Raw genomic sequence first — 23350 nt, 5'->3', positions numbered from 1 at the left:
ACCATGTATAGAAGGATTACTTGTTAAACAGTTGGTTAAAAACACTTGCAATATGTTTGCCACTCAGACCCCCATCTACACGAGGAGGCCCATTTCAACCAGGAATTGCACCTACAACAAGGGGTCCACATTCACCAAGATATCCAATCCCCTCTCCTGCACCACGAGCCCAAGTCAAAGGCCTCACTGAGAGTATCAGAGAGGACATGGGAGTCCCGTCGGATCAAAGAAGAGATGCAGGGTATTCTGTCACCAACACCACTAGAGCTTCACAAAGTGAGTTCAGAGAGAACTGGACAAAATATGTTTTTGATGTGGGTTAGGATGAAATATTGAGAATATTAGGTAAACTTGCAGTAGATAATTAGAATTCAACCAAAAATATCAATGTAACCATTCAAGCTGACATTGCTGTTAAAGTTTGTAAGCATTGGTATCTGGTCCAAACTTTAAAGTACACATTTTGACTTGACATGTCAAACACTGTCATTACTAATAACTTTAATAATATCCCCTTTCTAGCTAGCATGCATAGTGAGTTCTAGTTTACTCTTATGAGGTTTGAAATGTTCTTTTTTACAGTGCAGAGTATTATGTAATACAGTATAAATACCCAGCCTCCCTGGGCAACTGTTATGCAAGTGACTACATGTAGTTCAGCCTTCCATGAATTTACAATCACAATTTGAGGAGACGAGGGCCAAGTGAAACATGTACAGCTCAGAGCCAGAATGAGAAATACATGTTTTATCCATAGAGAGAAAATACATCACAGTGAACAACTATTACAGCCTTAAGTCGTGCCTCGTTAATCGATCATACAACATTTCAGATGAATGTCATAATGCTGCTGCATTTTTGGTTTTGTATCCAAAAGGTACAGCAAACAATCTGGATTGCATTACCAATAATAAAGACTTTATCTTACAGTTGTCCATTATATTATATGGCTTTGTCCATTTATTCGGCTTTTGGTTCCTGCTTTGTGGCACATGGCAGTTCACTGAAGAAAGACGTCTATTATCAGCACAATTGTCATTATCGTTTTTTCCGTTTATTCTTTAGGACCTTGTATTACAAATAAACTTTCAGCTGCGAATACACACCCAGAAAGCAATCAGGTTAAAATGTTTACATGGTAAAATATTTATTTGGATCAGTTTACAAAATAGTTTATTCCACCCTAAAGTAATAAATGTCAGTTTGTGTGCATTTATTCTGGTCGTCCTGTTTAATGAGCATTTTTATTCTGCTTGGGATCTTAAACCAGTTAGAATTGGATCTGGATCTCAGGCTAAAAATCTGTTTATTTTAGCATCTGGTGTTGGTTTGGTTTTAATTTGCATACAAAACTTTTAATTTAGACAAATTTTTGTACTTTGATTAAATAAATTTGAATATGTTAATTTATCAGTGACATTTCTTTGTCTAAATTTCATGTGTTGCGCAGCTTTCTTTATGTTTGTGTGCAGTTATCATGGTTACAAGTGTTATTCCCATCCACAGAGAAACTTATTGTTCCTGCAGTGACACAACAGATATTTTGAGACAGTTTCATCAGACGGGTTGACATGTGAATAGTCTTTTTGTTCTGTTGTCTTGATTAGGAGCACAAGATACTAGCAAATTACATTTTATTACTCAACCTCACATCCTTGTGTTCTGTCACTAGGTAACAGTGATAAAGGACCCAGAGAGTGATGACTTTGGCTTTAGCGTGTCAGATGGTTTCTTGGAAAAAGGTGTTTATGTCAACATGATCAGACCTGATGGCCCTGCTGACAGAGCCGGGCTTAGACCCTATGACAGGATCCTGCAGGTGATGATGATGATAATAATTAGTGTACTGCCCATCATTGCATCCCTAATTCTAATATAGTTTTTTGTTGTGAAGAAAGAAAAAAGCTCACTCTGTCCTCAGCATTTGGAAAAATTCTTTACATCATATTTTGTTATGCTTACATGTAGTTATCTTCACGTCCCCCTCTTTTTTTTTGTTTGCTAAATTAAAAATGTCTACAGTTATGCAAATTACCAAAGTAACCATTGGCTTAATCTTTTTGACTGTATTTAGGTGAACCATGTAAGGACGAGAGACTTTGACTGTTGTCTGGCCGTACCTCTCATCACAGAAGCAGGAGACAGACTTGAACTGGTCATCAGCCGCAACCCACTTGCCAATGATGACCCAGAGGACAATAACAACACTTTAGACCACGCACTTGACCTGTAACACAAATACATACACGTGCACAAAACATACAGAAGACATATTGTAACTGGTGATGAAGCATAAACTTATACATAGTGGAACTGGCCCAAAAACGCAGACACACACTCACTCACACACACACTCCACCGGCTTGCAGTATATCTGTTTAAATACAGAGACTCCTACTGGAACACACATCCTAACACGTGCATGCTCACATAGTCTCCCCATCCCATTTACACTGGGTTGAACTGCTTTTACACAGTACGGTCTATATGAAAGCATCACCACAATACAGAAAAACACACCAAAAGCTCTCCCGATAACTGGCTGGACTCACAGTGTTGTTTCGATTTCAACAATGACTTACTCGGCACTTTAAATAGCCATTTTTACTCATTTTAACCTGCAATACGGGTAAGATTATTTCAGTTTTTATTGCAAGGCCATATGCTCCCATGAACCTACAGTACTTGCACCTGAGAGATCTGCCTTATACAATATTGTAAATGATTTTACCGGAGAAAAATTCTCAGTTTCGGGTTTCCATTTGTTTCACAGAAGGTTACTAAGTACTAACAGAAAACGGAACAAACAGTTCATAATGGGAGTGTGTCTATAATAAATGTAGCCACTTTAGAATTTCATAATGCTGCTAAGATTCTGCTCAAACACTGCTGCTCACTTGACATTACCAAGAAAAAAACAAAATTCTGGAGTGGTCAAGTATAGCTCTTTTTTTCAAGGCAGACTTCTCTATTGGATCTTGCTGCACATTATAATGTCACTTTGGTGACATCACAACGCTGATTTATGAAGATGTCATCAGTGATGCCATCACAACTGCCAAACTGTTATTTTGTTTCATGCTATCATAAAATGAAAGTGAAAGGAGGGAAGGGCGTAATTTCTGCTCCCAATGAAAAATGGTGTCTTAAGTGGAATTGACCAATCACGGCTTTTGCTACACCATAAATGAGCATGAGTGGCTGTGCCCCAGAACAAACTGTACTGCCAAACGAAGAACATCTACCTGCATTTGAAATGTGCCAAATGTTATGACATTATCCACTATATCAATAGTTGTCTGAGATCACTGGGTTCACCTCATCATATTTCATTGCAAGACTACAATGTCAAGCAACAGTAGCATTTCAAATTCATTTCAAATCGCAAAATTATTAGATTTGAGGCTCAGAGTGATTTAATGTAACATCTGTTTGTCTTTATTGGCATATTTGTGTAAGGATGTGTGCCGCAGAATAAATTAACTAGCAGCTAGTTTAATTTTAAGATGTTAAGTCTGATTTATATAATCCAACAACAAAAGGATCATTTCACTTACCAGCGACCTCAAAACTAATATATACTGTGAGCCACTGGGACCATTCTTGGAGAAGAATGCCTAAGCAGTGAATAAAGCTGTTCCCAATAGCAGGCAGTGTCAACACAATGACAAGTGTGATTTAGGAGGATCTATAGGAATTAAAATATTCATAATTTTCCATTGGAGTATCACTTATAAGTATGAATCATCGTGTTTTCATTTGTCCAGCATGAGATCAGCATTTATGGTTGTGGGCCTTCTGCAGTAATGCCCGAGTGTCATGCCGCCATATTTTACAGAGGAGACAAGACACAGTTGTTCCCGATATGTTCCAGAACTGGAATATTACCAAACTGGAATATTTGATAATATTCTATTTTTTGTTTTCTTTTTTATTATATAATCTGTATTTCTTCTACACATCTAATAAGGAAGTGGTATACAGTTGCTTGTGATCTGCAGCCTCACCACTAAACCCTATGTGGTCCTTGAGGAAGATTCAATTATTGAAGAGTCTCATTGTCATGGATCATTTATGCTGTTGTATAGATGTTAAGGCAGTGGGAACAACAAGCAACAAGTCATAAAGAAGTAACATTCTCTTTGTTGTGGCTTTTAATTTAACAGCCTTTTAAACTAGGACACACAGTTCATTCAAATAATAGCTATAGAGCACTACTGCTGTTTGGATTTATTGGTAACACTCGCCCTTTTGCACAAAGATTATGAACAAAGTCAATAGCATCATCTGCTATCAGACCTACTACACTAGGTTGCTGGTGAAGCCAGACTATGGACAAATTTCCGACACACACATTCTTACACAAAAGGCTCTGATAACAAAGGAAATGAAACCGTACAGTGTGTGTTATGCATTTATTATCAAGCCATTTTGTTGTGTCTTTCATGAATGTCTGTTTATGATGTGTAATTTGTATGTGAGTGTATCAGCAGGTTCTATTCCAAGGTGCAATTGGAAATTTCCAGAGTTCGGCCTGAGTTAAACTGAGCCACTATCCTTTAATGGTCAGCACCCTTTGAAGCACTGTGAGCATTCCTGACTACTTGTGTGTGCTCATTTGCAATTTCACCATGGATCCAAAATTGAACTAAGAACAAACATTAGTTTGAACAGAGTGTGTGCCAAATGTTATGTCAAGGATTGAGAGCTGGTTTTACCCACTATTAACCTTCACCACAACATTAAGTGTTGTGGTTTCCTTGACTGACAGCTCATTAGTGCAAGATTCTAATCAGTTCACATAATGCTGACTATTGGGAAAATAGTAAACCTTTCTCTTCTTCCTAAAGCCTCCCCTGCTAACTTTTGATTAGCAACCTTGTCACATCTTACAGATCCCTTCTTGAACTAAACCTGATCTTAGTTGTGCGATAGTTTTAAAGCCCTAAGTATATTTCTACTTCTACTGCTAAGGGAATGTTAATTTCTAATTCAAGAGACAGCCAACTAGAACCTTACACCTGCAATGTGGTTAGACACACAATCTGTATTTTTACACCACTGACGCCTCATTAATGAATGAGACTACAGTGTCCAAGGCCAAAGGCAGTACATCAGGTCAGAAGCACAACAAGTAGCATTTTTTTTAGTTTGGAGTGGTGCACCATTAATATTTAACAGAGCTAGTCCTAGCTGTAGCATCATCTTGTACAGCTGCAATTTATTTATTAATTTGATTTATTCTTCTTTGTGTCAACATAAGCTGTGACTCATCAGCCATCATACTAACCTGTTTTGGGTTTGACTTTCCCAAAAACTAAATTTCAGGGTGCTTGATTTTATAATCAAGGGCACTGTGCATCCGACTAACAATAGTCAGAATGCTCAAAGTAGCTGGAGCACTGAAATACCCTTCACACAGAAACTTTAGAACTTACAAGTCTTCAAGTTTCAAGTTTTGCAACCCCAGACATTAATTCCATTTCCTTCAGACCCCTAATTTCTCATGATTTTTTCTTTTTCCTGCCAAAAATGTGTTTGCTCCAATTATCTTTGGATTAACTGAAATTGGGCTGGCTCTTGTTCCCTCCTACTGATCTTGGCAGTTTATGAATGTGCTGTGCAAAAGTAGGTGCTTAAATTCTACAAAGTAGCAGTTAACTTAAATAAATTGCAGTAAACAGAATAAAACTAAAATCAATCTCTGGTTTTGCTACCATTTTCCACCAAAACAGCACCAATCTTTTACACTTTAAGCTAACTGGCATCATCCAAATATTTCTAAGAACTTACCACAGTTCACTTCTTTGTCTTCTTTAATCCTATTGATAGACATGATGAAGCCATACAATTTCAAAGAAACTGCTCATCTATGTATGGGTTGCTCTTAGTTAACATTTAAATACTTTACTGCAGTATTTTATAAATGCGCAAGTTGCAAGATAAAGGTTTTGTCCTTTTTGAGGAAAAAAACAAATCTAAACATCCTTTGCACACTTGTGTGTGTACACATATTAGCATGAATTATGGTGAACAAAACTATATGGAGTATATGATGGATACATCGTCAGTATAAGGATATTATTATAAGTGAGTAATAGAACAGCATTTTTTTTTCGACAAGACTAACAAAAAAAACTCAACTTTGAGAGAGTCACAACCCCTGTTCCTACCATTTTCTTATGTTGTTATGTAACAGAATTCAGCGGCACCCTATAAGAATTTCCATGTCTGTATGGGTGTGAATAACAAAACATATACAGAAGACTTCTATTTGTCAACGTTTCTCTGTCTAATACATGTATGTGCAAAAAATGTCCACTACTTCTGGGCATACACTGTTTCAGAGGTGTGTGTGTGTTTGTGTGTATGTGTCTGTGTGTGTGTGTAAACTAATTTGTGTACATTTCATTGTACAGTAGTGAGGTTTTAAAGGATTGTGGACCTTTATATTTTTATTTCCAAAAACCGGAAAAGGCTTAAAATAGTGTAAACTCAACACACATACAAAAAAGGGACATTTACTTCTCTCCAAGCACTTACTGCTGAATATAAAGCACACTGTTGAATACCATGCACTGTAAGTATTTTCATGTACAATGGAACAAACTTTTGTAAAGCAACAAAAAATGAAAATGCTGAGAAAAGCCTTCTGAATTGTTTTTTTGTTTGTTTGTTTTTTTTCTTTTATGTATGTATGTGGCCATGTATACTCCCTATGCATTTTTGGGTCAAATGTCAGTTTAAAGCCCAATCCAGAACCGTAACAACTGTTCCGCGCGGATAAGTTTATAATACAAAAAATGTTATTTAATTCCCTGTGCTTTTTCGATTTTGGGGAAAATAAAAATGTTCATGTGAAGATTTAATGGTAATGTACCACATTTTATTAGACTAGCTTGTTGGCATTACTCCCCTGAACCCATTAAGCGATTTCAGTACATTAGATAAGTTATTACATAATCCACCATATATTACATCATCAGCTAAAGTAAAGCCCTTTCACAAGCCCACGCCTGCTCAGTCCCTCACAAATATACAATGTAAACATGGTTAATCTTGTCGTACAGCTTAAATAAAGGGCGATTCACCTTCTGACCAGAGGATGCTAGTTCATGGCTATTGAGCAGTAAGGAAAGCCAAACTAGGTAAATGTTACTGGGTAATTACTTTATGCTTCTATAACAAGTTCCTGTAGGGGAGAGAGCACATGTTGCTTTTTCTACCGCACGAGTTGTCAATGTGCAACGTAAGCCAGTCATGTACTCATGATTTTGGTTGGGAGACTACAGTCAAATATTTGTGTTACATTACATCAATCTTTTGGCTCTTTATTTTTATTTTTGGTGTGCATTTTGTTTTGTTTTTTAACATGCAGTGTCTAAATTGGAGAGCCTCAGCTGCAGCAAACTGTGGGTAGCAAAACATTCAATGGCTGCAAGGAAACTACATTATCTTGTCACCTCTTGTCAACTCAACAAATCAGAAAATTACCAGTAACAGATAAATAATGTTAGCTGAACACTAGCAAGTTGTTACAACTAGCAAACTATAGCACCTACCAATCTGACCATTAGTTATACATAAATAACAAATACAATTGTGACAGCAAAACTACCCAAACCAGCTATTTATAGCCATTTTATTCACAACTTGCCACAATAAGTGAGCAGCAACAAACCTACTTAAACTAACCAGCTATAAGTAGGCTTGTTGCTGAGAACTATACAATGAGTCAATAAGATGTCTTGTTAGCTTACTGGCCTGTTTAATGACAGTTGTTGATGAGCTAACTTAAATTTCTTCTCCGATATCTAGCCAGTTAACCTATTTAGCTCAATGATAAACACAAACACTGACTTCTTCGTTGCAGTCAGCGTAATTATGACTTGAAACTGAGAAAATGATGTCATGCTGCACATTTCAAAAGTAGGAAATGTCAGTGTCTCCAGTCTTTGTTCCTATTTTTTTTTATTAATGTGTTTATTTTTTTAATTATGTTTCATGCTTTATTTTTTAAAGATATTTTGATTTGTTCTTTTGCCTAATATGTGTTTGGATGTCAAAGTTGCTACGGTTCTGGACTGGGCTATTAATAATGTACGCATTGATATTGTGTATTTTTTTTCCAAACTGTGTAAAGTTCTATTCTATGTAATATAGTATTTTTCTATGACAGTATGCTCTTCCAAAACATAGGAAGAAAATACAAAATGAAAAATAAAACGTATAACTTTGTTGTTGTCATTTTGATTTGTTTGTTTGTTTGTTTGTTTGTTTGTTTCATTTTCTAAGAAACAAAGAGTGTACTGCTATACTTCTCTTTTTGAGAAAAGAAAAGATTGCAAAGAAAAAAAATAAAATGTCTAATTTTATGTTGGATGTGTGGATTGTGTTTATTTTGGTAAATCTTTGTGACCAATGGAAAACAATGGACATTCATAAGAGATTATCTTTGGTCAGGATAAGCTCCTTAAATCAAACCTTTATATGCAAAAATTTTCTATCCAGGGAATTTGAACAAGACCTCATTTTACAACTAAAGAGATCAGGTTTAATTTTGGTTCTTCACCCCAAAGCAAACTTGCAGTGGAGGTAATGCTTCCTAGAGAAGCACAAAATGGAGCAGAGTAATCACATTTCTACCACCTACACTTGGGGGTGCTCAGGCTGGGGACTCAGTCGTCCTACTGGGAGACAGAAATTTGAAATAAATTTGCAAGCATTTCAAGCATAAGTGTTTCACTTCATATCTTTATGGGGGTATTGTGTGTAGAATCTTGAGGTGAAAAATTAATTTAATCCACAATGTAATAAGGCTGTAACATGACAAAATGTGAAATAAGTAAACGTCCCCCAATGTGAAACTGGACAGCCTTTCATGTTACTCTATGTTTTACTGTTTTTCTGAGCACATAATCTTGTGTTATTAGATCCCTTATCTAAGAGATTGAATTAATGGTTATACTGCCCAACAGAATGGACTTGATCCTGGAGGTAGACCACCCTATACGATTTATATGCCTTCATCAGTTCGATTACAGGTAATTCATTGGGCTCACACTACTAAGTTCACTTGTTATCCCAGGTGTAACCACACAATTACTTTCCTCTGGACATTTTTTTAGTGGACAGGCCTAGTCAGGGATGTGTAACAACATGTGTCTGTCCCTACTCTGTTTGTGCTTAAAACACAGACTTTCCGTTGTCTATCAGCTCATTTACATAGATCCTTAGCTGGACATCCATGGTCCCAAATTGTATTGGATTTTTATCACCTACAGTATCTGTAACCATGAACAGGTAACACAACCATCCCAACTTTAATCAATTGTTTTTCCAGGGCTTTTCATTTTATAGCCCTTCCCAAGCTGCCTTCAGCCTTATGCTCAGTCTCCATGGCATTCCACTGGACGTTGTCTGACCAGGGTACACAATTCACCTCAATTCACCTCCAGCTTCTGCTTCTCTTCTATCTCCAGACTTAAACAAAAACTGAAAGGACCAATTAGGAGTTGGAGGCAACCCACAATATACTGTTTCATCTAATTAAACAACCTGGAGCTCAAAACTGTCTTGGGTGGAATGCACCCATAATTCCATGATCTTCATGGCACCTATCATTAATCCTATGATTGTACATCTAAAACGGCCCAGAAACCCGATGATTCAAAACTCATTTGATGTTTCCCAGCTAGAAATTTTTTGTTCCAGTCCTGTGGGAGACCCTTCCTGTTTCCTCTGTGTTTTTAACTGTTTTTGAATCTGTTTTGTCCTGAACTTACGTCACTCTCTTCTGTACAGATGCTTTTTGCCCTTAGTTTCTAAAAGAGACATTGATGATGAGACAGCTGTGGAGCTTAGTGTTTGAAGAAATCACCTGCCTGCCCCTGTCACTGACCCCACTCTAGAATCTCACAGTTTCAACCTGTAAAACTTTTTGATTTCAATATACCTTTTCAGCTTTTAGTACTGTTTCCAGCACCTCAATCCTGGTTTGGTTCCTTGAGACATGCATATGGATCTTTTGAAAGGCTTGTTTCCGTTTTTAGAAAAAAGACATGTATTAGAACCAGTTTATGTCTGTATTTCTATTTTGAAAACTCTGTACATTTTTACTCTAACAAACAACATGGGTATTTTTGCACATGCAAGAGTGTTTTCTACTGTACATTTTGCTTTTGCTGACGGAATTATTCCCATGAGTCGACTGTTATGTAAGAGATCTAACACACAACATGCAAAAAAGTGTTAGCATACACACAGTCAGGCACACACATTATTGCTTACATAGTAAGCAATAACATATGGGTAGAACTTTAGTGCCCAGTGCACACTTTGTTATATTCACATGTGCTTAAACATTCAAAAGCAGTGGTGGAAAATAGCTTAAAGCTGAGGACATAAAACATATAAGGAGTAAGCAAACGACCTGTGATGACTGAAGTTCCATATCTGTAAGTTTTGTATTACAGTGAAAAAACAATATTGGAGTAGTTTTCCTCCAGCATGCAGGTCACAAATCTTGATTATACAAAGATAGGCTATGGAAAAGTACATAAGATGTGCCCTTGTCCCTTTCAAGTGACCACAACATCCTGGGATCAAAACTGTCCTCATTTGATTTTTTTCTCATCCCTCAGAGCCCTTCCATTTCCTGTTCTCTTCTATTTTTGTTAGCAGAACAAAAGGCAAAAGTAACATGAAACACTAATCAAAAAAACACATTTGTTTTTGCTTTGTGTCAATGCCAAAAAACTGCCTTGAAGATAAAACAGAAAAAAAAGATTCTCAACAGAAAAGTCTATTCTTGGAAAAGGCCAGACAGGGAATGGAAATAACAGCTCTGTGTTTCTTATTTAAAGCTCAGCAACAAAACAAAAGCATTAACATTCATGTCCCTGTACAGCAGTTTCATGCCACCAACATCCTCTATGTTTTTGTTGAGTCATATGAGAGCAATAACCATAATCGGCATGGATATATCTCCATGATACATTCCTGGTCAAAATTATCACTAAATGTAAAATGAGGAAGGATCCATGACTGTTCCTGATTCAAACAGTGCCTGAAAGAGCTTTTTGTGTTTTCTGATTGCTGAAGCTTAAATGGGATACACAAACCAGTATTTTATAAAGCTTTTATGTAAATATTTTCATGGGAATAGTTAGTTGATTAAATAAAAAAAGGCCCATTTAACCATAGTGATTGAAGGAAAATTACAGTCTGGGAAAAATGTGTTCAGTAGCCAGCTTCTATTAATCACCAGGATGTCTGAGCCTTTACCCTCTTACTGTGAAACGGATGTTTGGGTCAAAATATTCCATAAACTGAGGTTGATTCCAGCAGATTCTCGGAGCTGCTTAGTGACATTGTTTAGAAACAAGCTTCAGTTTAGGAGGGCTTTGTTTTTGTCCCTGATGTTTTTCCTTTTTCTTTTCCTTGGTTTTAGTAGTTAAGAGCTTAGATTTTTTTTTTTTTTTTTTTTTTTTTTTTTTTAGGTAAGTATAAACTGGATTAAGCATTTTCAGCAGGTTGCCTCTGTGAAGCCAACAAAAGCTTAAATATGTTTGTTATGGATGAAAATAAAGTTGCTGACACAGTCTGCCAGGTCTGCAAACGCTAGGAGTATTTCCCACAAACCACTACTGTAAATACAGGGTGGGCCATTTATATGGATACACCATAATAAAATGGGAATGGCTGGTGATATTAAAGTCCTGTTTATGGCACATTAGTATATGTGAGGGGGCAAACTCCTCAAGATAGGTGGTGACCATGGTGGCCATTTAGAAGTCGGCCATCTTGGATACAACTTTTGTTTTTTCAATAGGAAGAGGGCCATGTGACACATCAAATTTACTGGTAATGTCACAAGAAAAACAATGGTGTGCTTGGTTTCAACGTAACTTTATTCTTTCATGAGTTATTTACAAGTTGCTCTTTGTTCACAGCCATTGACATGTCGAAAAGGTTAACACGTGAGGAGCGGATCGAAATTGTGTTGATATCTGGTGAACGCAGTAACCGGGTCATTGCAGCAGATTTCAATGCAAGACGCCCTACGAGACCACCCATCTCCCATGCTACAGTCAGCAAACTGCTTTTTCGTGAAACTGGTTCAGTGTGGGATTTGCCAAAATGTGGACGCAAGAAAACTGTCACTAATGAAGAAACATCAGTGGCTGTCCTAGCTTCATTCAGCAAGAGCCCACAGCATAGCACTCGCCGCATGTCACTGGAGAGTGGCATTAGTCAAACATCCCTTCGGCGGATATTAACTATTCACAAATGGCACCCTTACAAACTCCAGCTACTGCAGCATCTCAACGAGGATGACCCAGATCGGCGCACAGAATTTACAGAATGGACAAAACAAAAATTGGAACAGGACCCTCAGTTCACACAGAAGATTTTGTTCAGTGATGAGGCAAACTTTTATGTGAATGGTGAAGTTAACAAACAAAACCACCGCTATTGGTCTGACACTAACCCACATTGGATGGATCCCTCCAAGACTGTTGGAACAACAAAAGTGATGGTTTGGTGTGGTATATGGGGTACAACGATAGTGGGTCCATTCTTCATCAATGGAAACCTCAAGGCCACTGGATATTTGAAATTGCTACATAATGATGTGTTTCTACGGTGGCCCTGAGAGGCCAAATGGACTGCAACTTCAGAAAACACTTGGAAAAAGAAAAATGCTGCAAAAAGAAAAACGCTGCACAGCAACTTCAAGAAAAACGCTGCACTGCAACTTCAGAAAACACCTGCAAAAAGAAAACAGCTGCAAAAAGAAAAACGCTGCAAAAAGAAAAATGCTACAAAAAGAAAACAGCTGCAAAAAGAACAACGCTGCAGAAAGAAAAATGCTTCAAAAGCACACAAAACACAACGGAAATAGGAAAAAACACAATGGAAATGTTTCTGGGGAGATAAAACACGACAGACTAGTTGCAGGAACCAAAACATGCTAACAAGTGCACTGGGACTGGGAGACATTTCAAAGAAGTGGAGGAGAGGTAAATGTGTTGTAATCATATGATTCTAATAATACTACAGATATCTGGAATATAGGCTGTATCCCAATTCAGGGTCTGCAGCCTTGAAGGCCGCATTTTAAGGCGGATTAAGTCACAGCGACTCGACGAAGGCTGTTCCAATTCAAAGGCTGCTCAAAATGCGGCCCTCAAATGCGTCCTTCATTTCCCTGAATTTTAAGGATGTGGCGGTGTATGTGACAGGTTGAAGGACTACTGCATATAAAATTGTTCAGTTAATAGTAATTCATATCAGTTGATATAAGGAGGAAAATAATATAAATATGGTAAGAAAATGGTTAAGAGTTTATTATTTTTCATGTTATATTAATGGCTTTCATGTTACTTAAGAGAACAACAAACTATACATCTCTGATTGGCTAGTAAGCCTTTTCTGGGATCGATTAGTATTGTCTCTATTCTCCACTAGGGGGCTTTCGCGCGTTCTCCTCACTGCAATAAACGACTGCATGAGAGACAAAAGTCATAATCACTCTTGTGATTCTTTTCCCCCTGTTTTCAGGTAAATGTGTTTAAAAGTTGATATATTTCCAATGTGTACACTGCTAAGATATTTAAAAGGTAACCCTTCATTGTTTTGTAAGCTTTAGAAACATTATATTACAGTTTTGTGCACATGTACGTGGCGGTTTTGAGCCTTAGTTTTGTACTGTGTAATGGCCATTACGATAACAGCAGGAGCTTAAAAACGCCGCTATTGTCAGCCATTTTATTAGGAAACCTACTCAAGTATATGTATAGTAAGCACTTCAGTATTTCGGCTTATTATTTAGTGTTTTTCTTCCACCATGTGACATTTAGCAGTACAGAATGTGAAACGTTTCTGCTCATTTTCACTGCAATAAACGACTGCATGAGAGACGCAAGTCATAATCACTCTCGTGATTCTTTTCCCCCTTTTTACAGGGGTGTAACATGTAGACTTCATGGACCAACATATCCGAGACTTCATAGCGCAGTGGGGGGTGTGGATAATTTTGCCAAAAAAAACGGTGGAAGTGGAGCGGCCGAAGAGTAAACTTTCAAAAGCAAGTACTGAATATTATGTCACTTATTTATGTGCAAATGTTTAATAATGAAGAACATTAAAACATTACTGTTGGCCACATGCTGGCAAAGTTATGTGACATTAGCGATTTTTGTACTTTCAGCGTTTACTTTGTTTTAAAGCCTTTACTTTATACACCGTTCGATAGTTGACTTTAATCTTACAGAGAATGTGATGATTTCATGGATAATTAAAGTCAGTCATATATCCATTTTATTTATAAGTTACACTTGTGTTTGAATCCTGCAGCTTATCAAACATTTGATTTCCATGTGTGACAACTGCAAGTGTCCAGAGTGAGGACAGACTGAGGGACCCACTGCTGCACATCATCTTTGCACCCCTGATGATCCACCAGGACAAACTCAGCAGTGTGTGAGGAAGAGGAGGAGGAAGAGCCAGCAGCAGCTGACAGATGGAGAGAATAGACAGACTGTTCCCTGTTTGTGAAGGACTGCTAGAAAAGTTTAAAATAACTAACTGTCTGTCCTGAATCAGTCTTATTAGGTAATGTTCAAATCATTTTATCATCCCAGTGTTTTCAGTGTGGGAGAAAGTACTCAGGGTCTTCAAGTTACACACTATGAAAGAAGCAAGTTTAATATTCAGAAACCTAAAGTATGTATCAGCAGCAGAATGCACCTAAAATAAATGTTTGTTTCAGTTCTATGAAGCTTTGAGTATTTTGGATTAGTAGTACTGCTGTGTTTGTTGCATCATATTGCTATAATTGTTTATATGCTTTATATATTCTGAGGTAAGTTGATCTATAGTGTTACATCATATTCTATAAGGATGTTATGTGTTTGTATACTTTCTGCCCAGTTTGACCCATTTAGCAGAAGTCAGCCTGTTTAAGGCTCCGATATCTATTCTGTATGACTTAAAGCAGTTATGACATGATATGATTTTCTCACCCAATAAAGGAATATTTAATATATCAGTCTACTCTTCATTCTATCAGAAACAGTTATCACAGCTCGTACATTTGCTTTTTACACATATATGTAAGCATTGAGCCAAATTTAGTAATGCCAACATATTAAAAGAACAATATTTGTCTCTTATGCATAATACATCTATAGATACACTGTCACAGATACTTGTCTTTGAGTGAAGATTTAAGGTGATAGGATATATAAATAAATGCAACTTGAATCTTTACTGAAGCTCAGTATTTGACATGGAGTTCAAACTCACTGCTGTAATAACTAATAATGATTAATATAATAACTATAATATTGGCCATATTATATTTATATTACCAAAGTGAGATGACTTTAGCTAATTGTTATTTACTAGCTAATCTTAAAATGACTGTTCAGTACAGAAATGAAGCCCAACAATCATGTTTTACAGTCCTGTGGTCTCAGCCTCAGATACTTATCATATCACATAAAGCTCGTGTAGAAACAAATGTACAAAATATGTTCTCCTTCATTTCTGTCAAACAAAGCTGTATGAAACGTTTCCAGCTGTTAGTATCGTGGTTGCTAGGCAACCTGGGCAGCGCGGCTAGACCGTCCCATTTCACAAGCCTACAAGCCTTGCACTTCCGGCCTTAGCGGTCTTTGAGTACGCGGCCCTTGAGGACCGTTAAAGCTGCGTACTTTAAGGCTGCAGACCCTGAATTGGGATACAGCCATACATACGTTTTGGTTCGTGCAACTGGTCTGTCGGGTTATTGTCTCCCCTGAAAAATTTCCATTGTGTTTTTTCCTATTTCCGTTGTGTTTTGTGTGCTTTTGCAGCGTTTTTCTTTTTGCAGCTGTTTTCTTTTTGCAGCGTTTTTCTTTTTGCAAGTGTTTTCTTTTTGCAGCGTTTTTCTTTTTGCAGCGTTTGTCTTTTTGCAGGTGTTTTCTGAAGTTGCAGTGCAGCGTTTTTCTTGAAATTGCAGTGCAGTGTTTTTCTTTTTGCTGCGTTTTTCTTTTTCCAGCATTTTTCTTTTTGCAGTGTTTTTCTTTTTGCAGCGTTTTTCTTTTTGCAGCGTTTGTCTTTTTGCAGGTGTTTTCTGAAGTTGCAGTGCAGCGTTTTTCTTGAAATTGCAGTGCAGTGTTTTTCTTTTTGCTGCGTTTTTCTTTTTCCAGCATTTTTCTTTTTGCAGTGTTTTTCTTTTTGCAGCATTTTTCTTTTTGCAGCGTTTTTCTTTTTGCAAGTGTTTTTCTTTTTGCAGCATTTTTCTTTTTGCAGGTGTTTTCTGAAGTTGCAGTGCAGCATTTTTCTTGAAATTGCAGTGCAGCGTTTTTCTTTTTGCTGCGTTTTTCTTTTTGCAGCATTTTTTTTTTGCAGCTGTTTTCTTTTTGCAGCGTTTTTCTTTTTGCAGCGTTTTTCTTTTTGCAGTGTTTTTCTTATTGCAGCATTTTTCTTTTTGCAGTGTTTTTCTTTTTGCAGCGTTTTTCTTTTTGCAGCATTTTTCTTTTTGCAGGTGTTTTCTGAAGTTGCAGTGCAGCGTTTTTCTTGAAATTGCAGTGCAGCGTGTTTCTTTTTGCTGCGTTTTTCTTTTTGCAGTGTTTTTCTTTTTGCAGCGTTTTTCTTTTTGCAGCGTTTTTCTTTTTGCAGCATTTTTCTTTTTGCAGTGTTTTTCTTTTTGCAGCGTTTTTCTTTTTGCAGCGTTTTTCTTTTTCCAAGTGTTTTTCTTTTTGCAGCGTTTTTCTTTTTGCAGCATTTTTCTTTTTGCAGGTGTTTTCTGAAGTTGCAGTCCGTTTGGCCTCTCAGGGCCACCGTATGTTTCTCTCTTTATGCACTGAAGCTGGCACTTTCCCTGAGTTTTTCCAGCAAGATGGTGCACCACCACATTATGGGTGCCAGGTCCGAGCATTCCTAGATGAACAGTTTCCTGGAAAGTGGATTGGTCGTCGTGGGCCAGTTGAATGGCCCCCAAGGTCTCCCGATCTGACCCCCTTAGACTTTTATCTTTAGGGTCATCTGAAGGACTTGGAGAAGGCATTCGATCGTGTCCCTCGGGGTGTCCTGTGGGAGGTGTTGCGGGAATATGGGGTGTCTGGCCCATTGCTACGGGCCATTCGATCCCTATACAACCGTTGCAAGAGCTTGGTTCGCATTGCTGCCAATAAGTCGGACTCGTTTCCGGTGGGTGATGGGTTTCGCCAGGGCTGCCCTTTGTCTCCGGTTCTGTTCATAATTTTTATGGACAGGATTTCTAGGTGCAGCCAAGTGGCGGAGGGCTTTCGCTTTGGTGGCCTCAGAATCTCATCTCTGATTTTTGCAGATGATGTGGTTCTGTTGGCTTCATCGGGTGAGGGCCTCCAGCTCGCACTGGAATGGTTCGCAGCCGAGTGTGAAGCAGCGGGAATGAGGATCAGCACCTCCAAATCTGAGGCCATGGTTCTCAGCCGGAAAAGGGTGGAGTGCCCACTCCGGGTCGGGGATGAGTTCCTGCCCCAAGTGGAGGAGTTCAAGTATCTCGGGGTCTTGTTCGCGAGTGATGGGAGAAGGGAGCCTATGGCCATGAGCTGTGGGTAGTGACCGAAAGAATGAGATCGCGGATACAAGCGGCAGAAATGAGCTTCCTCCGAAGGGTGGCTGGCCTCTCCCTTAGAGATAGGGTGAGAAGTTCGGCCATCCGGGAGGGGCTCAGAGTAGAGCAGCTGCTGCTCCACATCGAAAGGAGCCAGCTGAGGTGGTTCGGGCATCTGACAAGGATGCCCCCTGGGCGCGGTGTTCCAGGCATGTCCCACCGGGAGGAGGCCCCGGGGCAGACCCAGGACACGCTGGAGAGATTATATCTCTCGGCTGGCCTGGGAACGCCTTGGTATTCCCCCGGACAAGCTGGAGGAGGTGGCTGGGGAGAGGGAGGTCTGGGCCTCTTTGCTTAGGCTGCTGCCCCCGCGACCCGGCCCCGGACAAAGCGGATGAAGATGGATGGATGGATGGATGGATGGATGGATGGATGGATGGATGGGTCATCTGAAGGCAATTGTCTATGGTGTGAAGATACGAGATGTGCAGCACCTGAAACTACGGATACTGGATGCCTGTGCTGGCATTTCTCCTGCGGTGTTGCTATCAATGGGAGAAGAGTGGGAGAAGAGGGTTGCATTGACAATCCAACACAATGGGCAGCACATTGAACACATTTTATAAGTGGTCAGAAACTTGTAAATAACTCATGAAAGAATAAAGTTATGTTGAAACCAAGCACACCATTGTTTTTCTTGTGACATTACCAATAAGTTTGATGTGTCACATGGCCCTCTTTCTATTGAAAAGACAAAAGTTGTATCCAAGATGGCCGACTTCTAAATGGCCACCATGGTCACCACCTATCTTGAGGAGTTTGCCCCCTCACATATACTAATGTGCCACAAACAGGACTTTAATATCACCAACCATTCCCATTTTATTACAGTGTATCCATATAAATGGCTCACCCTGTACATTGAAAGGCAATGAAGGCTAAATGAATGAAAATGGAATATCTGATGGCCACCAGAGTTTCACACTCCATGGTAACAATAAGCCAAACATTAATCTTGCATTACCTGTGCAATGATTGAGAATAACCAATCATAGCACCTCACCTTCACCTCATTAGACAGACATTCATTCAAAAATGGGTACACAGAAGGAGAGTGATACATTTTTAAGCTTAGAATTTTTTTCTTAAAAACATGCACGCAAGCAAATACAACAATCACAGAAACACGTGTATTTATAACAAGTGAATAACATAACAAGTACATTTGCATTTGTAGATTAAAAAAAAACAAACCCAAAAAAAAAGCACACAACGGAGCCGCCACGTTTGCAAGAGATTGTGCCATGAGAGTTTCTGCATGGTGGACTCTGAAAGTCACACAGTCTGTGGCAGATTGTGTGACCTTAAACTTCTGCACTCAATGTTTAAGTCTGCTTGTCCATACTACTTATGACTGTGTTTTATCAGATTGGGTGGAAACCAAGAGAGAAACTCGGTCTTCTTTTGATCCAGTCCAACTAACTGAAGTTGCCAACACGTTTGTTTCTGTTTTGGAAGAAACATGTTTTGAATTTCACCACAGCAGCTAACAACAGTTGATGATCCATGCTTATAGAGGCCTTTACTTATGAGGTCGGTTTAGTTAACTCTACTAGTGAGTTTCCACAGTCCTTTTAATCTCCATGGATTTATAGGACACGATTACATGTCACTAACATTGTAAATTCCATCTACTGTAATTTGTGGTTTTTCCTCTGTCTACTCTATCTTCCTGTACCTTTCTGTGGAGTGTATCTATAGAGTTGGAGGTTTCAATCTGTGGCTACTGGTCTCACTAACCTGCCTTTTCAATCTTCTTAATTTCCACCTTGGACTTCAACTCAATCCAAATGGTTGGGGCATATGGATTCAGATGCCTCAATTTGAATCTGTTAAAGGTCATTTTGTGTTAGAAATATTTTTCTGACCTTATAAAGAGCTTTCCATTGTTTTCTCTCTATAATGTCAGAGTCATACAAAAGGAGGGAAGTTTATGCAATTTGTTCAAAAAGGTTTATTTAACAAAAAGAAAGAAAGAAAGAAAGTGGAAGGCAGAGGAAAGTGGAGGAAGTGGCTACCACAACTAACAATGAAGGAGAGTCTAGCTCGGTAAGCCAAATCTCTAAGATGACCCAAGTCTTCTAACCAAGTCAGACTTCTGCAGGGTTAGGCTCGCCCAGGGCATTGTCATGCAACCCAAATGATTACTTTCACATATTTAAGGCTCATAGGAAGCACTGAATGTGCTGGTATGCTGCCCCCTCATTGGTTTGAATACCTTAAAGCTTGTATTACAGGCTTTGAGGGATTAGAGGTTGTGTCGTCAGGAGGATTTAGGTACATAAGTCCCACTGGTTGGGTAATTGAACTTAAATGGAACAAACTGTGGATATGTGTGCATAAAAATACCACTCTAGACACATGGAACTCAGACTTCATTTTCTGAAGACATTTTTTTTTTTTTATTAAGAAAAAAAAACAAAAACATTTTACACTTTTGTAGCTTACAGATTGGCCATAGAAAAACAAACAAAAACCCAAACTTTCAAATTCTTTTAAAAATGTTTTTTCTTCTTCTTTACGAATTGAAAAAAAAAAAAAAAAAAATCCCATGTACATTCTCAAAAAGGAAGGGCTGGTATATGGTGTAATGAAGGAAAGAGACCATGATCAAACAGTTGACAGAATGTGGGGAGAAGGATAAATAAAATACAACTTATTTTCCCAGAAGACCTAGCTAGACCTGGACCCCAACTAAAAGGCTGTATTTATTCATTAACAGATGTGTCACTGTTACATAGCCCAAAATCCAGCCCTGTTTTGTTTAATGCTGCATCTATATTCGAATCCAAATCTTGCAGATATGTTGTTCTCATTAAAAGACAAAAAAACAAAAAACAAAACAAACAAAAAAAAAAAAACCAACCAAAAATAAACAAATGTAGACAATATGACATTTGAAATCAGGCTATTCTTGTGCGGATCCAGTAAGGTTTTTCAGCTTAATTTGATAAGCATTCTGATTGGAATATTTTGTAGAGAGATAGTTAGACATGTCTAAATAAGCAGAATGTAGAATTGTTATTTGATATGGTGGACTCATGTTCATTGGATTTACTGCTTTTGGTGCAAAGGGCTGGCCTCTCAAAGGAAAAAAAAAAAAAAAAAAAATTTTCAAGGTTCAAATACACACACATACATAAACACACACACACGAGATTTTGATATAAGTAGGTAGAAAATGGGCTTAGTGGCAGTGCTACTGTGTTTCATACCCCTCACGCATTCATACCTTTATCAGTCACAAAAATGTGATTTTTGCTAAAACAAAATTCAGTTTGATGTGACACATATTTAATCAGTGCATTTCAAATGACAAGACTGTGGATAGTGGTTTAGTTTGGTTAACTTTCCAAACTACAAAGGATTCTTTGTTGGGTTTAGTTTAACTGGAGATTCAAATATTTACTCTTCAGGAAATTACGTCTTACTTAAAGGTTAGTACCACCTGTTGGTACTAAAAAATATTTTGCAGTATTGCACAACAAGTCATAAGTTGTTGTTTTTTTTGTGTTTGCTTTTTGATTAATATTTGTACATGTCACTCCAGTGACAGATTTGCATATTTGAAACCTATCTGAAATATAAAAAAGGCAAATGTGACAAACAGACAATCTAAAATAAAACAGAATGAGAAACTGCAGAATTCGACAAAGATCAGTATAAAATAAAAATAAATGACTTTTTAAATGGAAAAAAAAAAAAAAAATCTTCAGAAACTTTTTACGTTCACCTGCAGGTGACTTTCACATTTCAACATCCATCAGTAAAAACTTGTGCATCGCTAATGCTTTAGTTCTATTGAAAAGTCATGATCTTTGAGAATTAGTTAGCTTATGTTAACAGATGTTTTACATAGGCTAACTGATAGGGAGTGTATGAAGGCAGGAGAGCAGGTACATACTGTAAATATACACTGAGGGGAAGCATAATTCAATAAATGACTGCATTAGTTATTATTAGTCCACATTTCCCTGAAGCAATTTTAGCACTAAGAAATATTCAGCCTTATTTTCAATGCTTAAGGCATTTTTTTTTCTATATACCTTTTTGTTGGCAAGTTTGAATTTCATTTAATATTCAACACATCTGAGCAAATTAAACTGCAATTGCAGATCTTTCTTTAGATCATTAATTGCATTTTTAAAACCTTAGTGCAAAGATTTTTCAGAGAAACTGAGAACCAGATCTATACAAAAGTGTAATAATAGAACAAAGCATTGTATCTGTATTAAAATGGGAGTGGGGAAACGGGAGCTGAGCTATACAAAGAAGACTTATATATGAAAAGTTGTATGAAAATAGATGCCTGATGGATTTGGTTTCACAAATCCCTTTTAATGATATCAACTACTTTATTCTATTTGAAGGAATTAAATAAATGGACACAAAGTTCTCAAAGCTTAAATGAAACGAGAGCCAGGAAATGAAATGAAAATGAGGCCCTGGTCTCACTATCACCTCTCATGTGAAGCTGTTGATGAAAATCCTGCAATGCATGTGTACTGTATAACTGTGTAATGTGTGCATCTTGATCTAATTTCAATTTTTTTATTTTTTGCTTATTTCAGAACCAAAGTGAGACTAGAGTGTTTTGAAAATGTACCAATTTTACTGGAGAGGCCCCTGAGAGCCCAGAATAAAAAGAAGGCAATACATATTTTTTGGCCTCATTGTTTGATATGAAATCAAAAGGATTAAAATGAAAAAAAAGTGCAATATAGCCTTATGTCAAGTAACTGTTTTTCATATTTGACTGCGGTTAAAATAGGCAGTTATGGTGTGATTTTCATCTCTCTGTAGCAAAGAAGGATCTAATGGCTTACCAAGCTGGATGAAAACATTAGTTTCAATTGCTACCAATGTAGCTCTGTCACCCAGAGTTAAGTGTCTTTTTTTGGATGCTGGGTTAATGCAGCTGTACAGTAGACAAAAGCATTACAAAGAAGATCCTGAGTGGATGGTCGCTGGTGACGCATACACATGAGAAACCCTTTGTTACACAGATATAATAAAATGAACATAACTGTTGTAAATGTTATACCTCTCACGTAGTCTGCTCTTGGTTGCCAGCTATTCACATAATCAAAAGTATGGCCCCTATGTTAACAAGATGAATGTAGTTTTTCATGCATGATTGCTAAAATAAAACAGAGTTCAAGACAGAGTTAATCCATCACAGGGTTAATGGGGTCTGGGTATCACTAGTTTCACTGGTGTGCATGAAAATTGAACAAAAAAAGTGCCAAGGGCATTCTACTGCAACACGTGTGACATAATTAATCCAAAACTATATTTATATTATCTGTATTCATTTATGGGGAAAAGACAGGTTTGAACAGTTGCTGTTAAAAGTGAAGCTTTTCAGGTCTCAGTTGAAGTGAGAGCAAGCAACATGGAGACCCCAGAAAAGACCAAACTCAGCCATCTGCCAAATTTCAGTGTCTGAAATGAACTGACAGTCAGACACTGGTTTATCTACTGGGAGTCTCTTCCAACCATTGGTTAATGTGAGTCATTTGAGTTACTGAAATTTTGTTTAACCACTGGTTGTAGTGTCCTGCCTAGCTAGATTTCTTTGAAATAAATACTGTGTCCTGGTATTTCCAGAAGAGGAAAAGTTAAAAACCCAAGAATTACAAACTTGTGACTGGAGCCATTGCAGGTTTCCAATTCTTTTTGTATGTATAAAAATTGGCC

The 23350-nt window shown here is 37.8% G+C and overlaps 1 protein-coding gene across 1 annotated transcript in view; it reads left to right on the top strand.

The window, feature by feature from the left end:
• The window catches only part of grip2b (glutamate receptor interacting protein 2b), a 173028-nt gene extending 164653 nt beyond the window's left edge, over positions 1-8375 (top strand). The window contains exons 23-25 of the mRNA XM_085457259.1: positions 68-276; positions 1673-1819; positions 2075-8375. Of these exons, the coding sequence (XP_085313385.1) occupies positions 68-276; positions 1673-1819; positions 2075-2233 (515 nt within the window). The 3' untranslated portion in view covers positions 2234-8375. The remainder of the gene's footprint in view (positions 1-67; positions 277-1672; positions 1820-2074) is intronic.
• Positions 8376-23350: the final 14975 nt, after the last annotated feature.

This window comes from Copadichromis virginalis, linkage group LG5 (genome assembly GCF_057382275.1).
Source record: "Copadichromis virginalis isolate Kocher_CV1m ecotype Utaka linkage group LG5, C_Virginalis_male_GT1.1, whole genome shotgun sequence".
Lineage (NCBI taxonomy): Eukaryota > Metazoa > Chordata > Actinopteri > Cichliformes > Cichlidae > Copadichromis > Copadichromis virginalis.
Note: the sequence above shows the minus strand (reverse complement) of the source record. Positions and strands in the feature narration are given on the sequence as shown.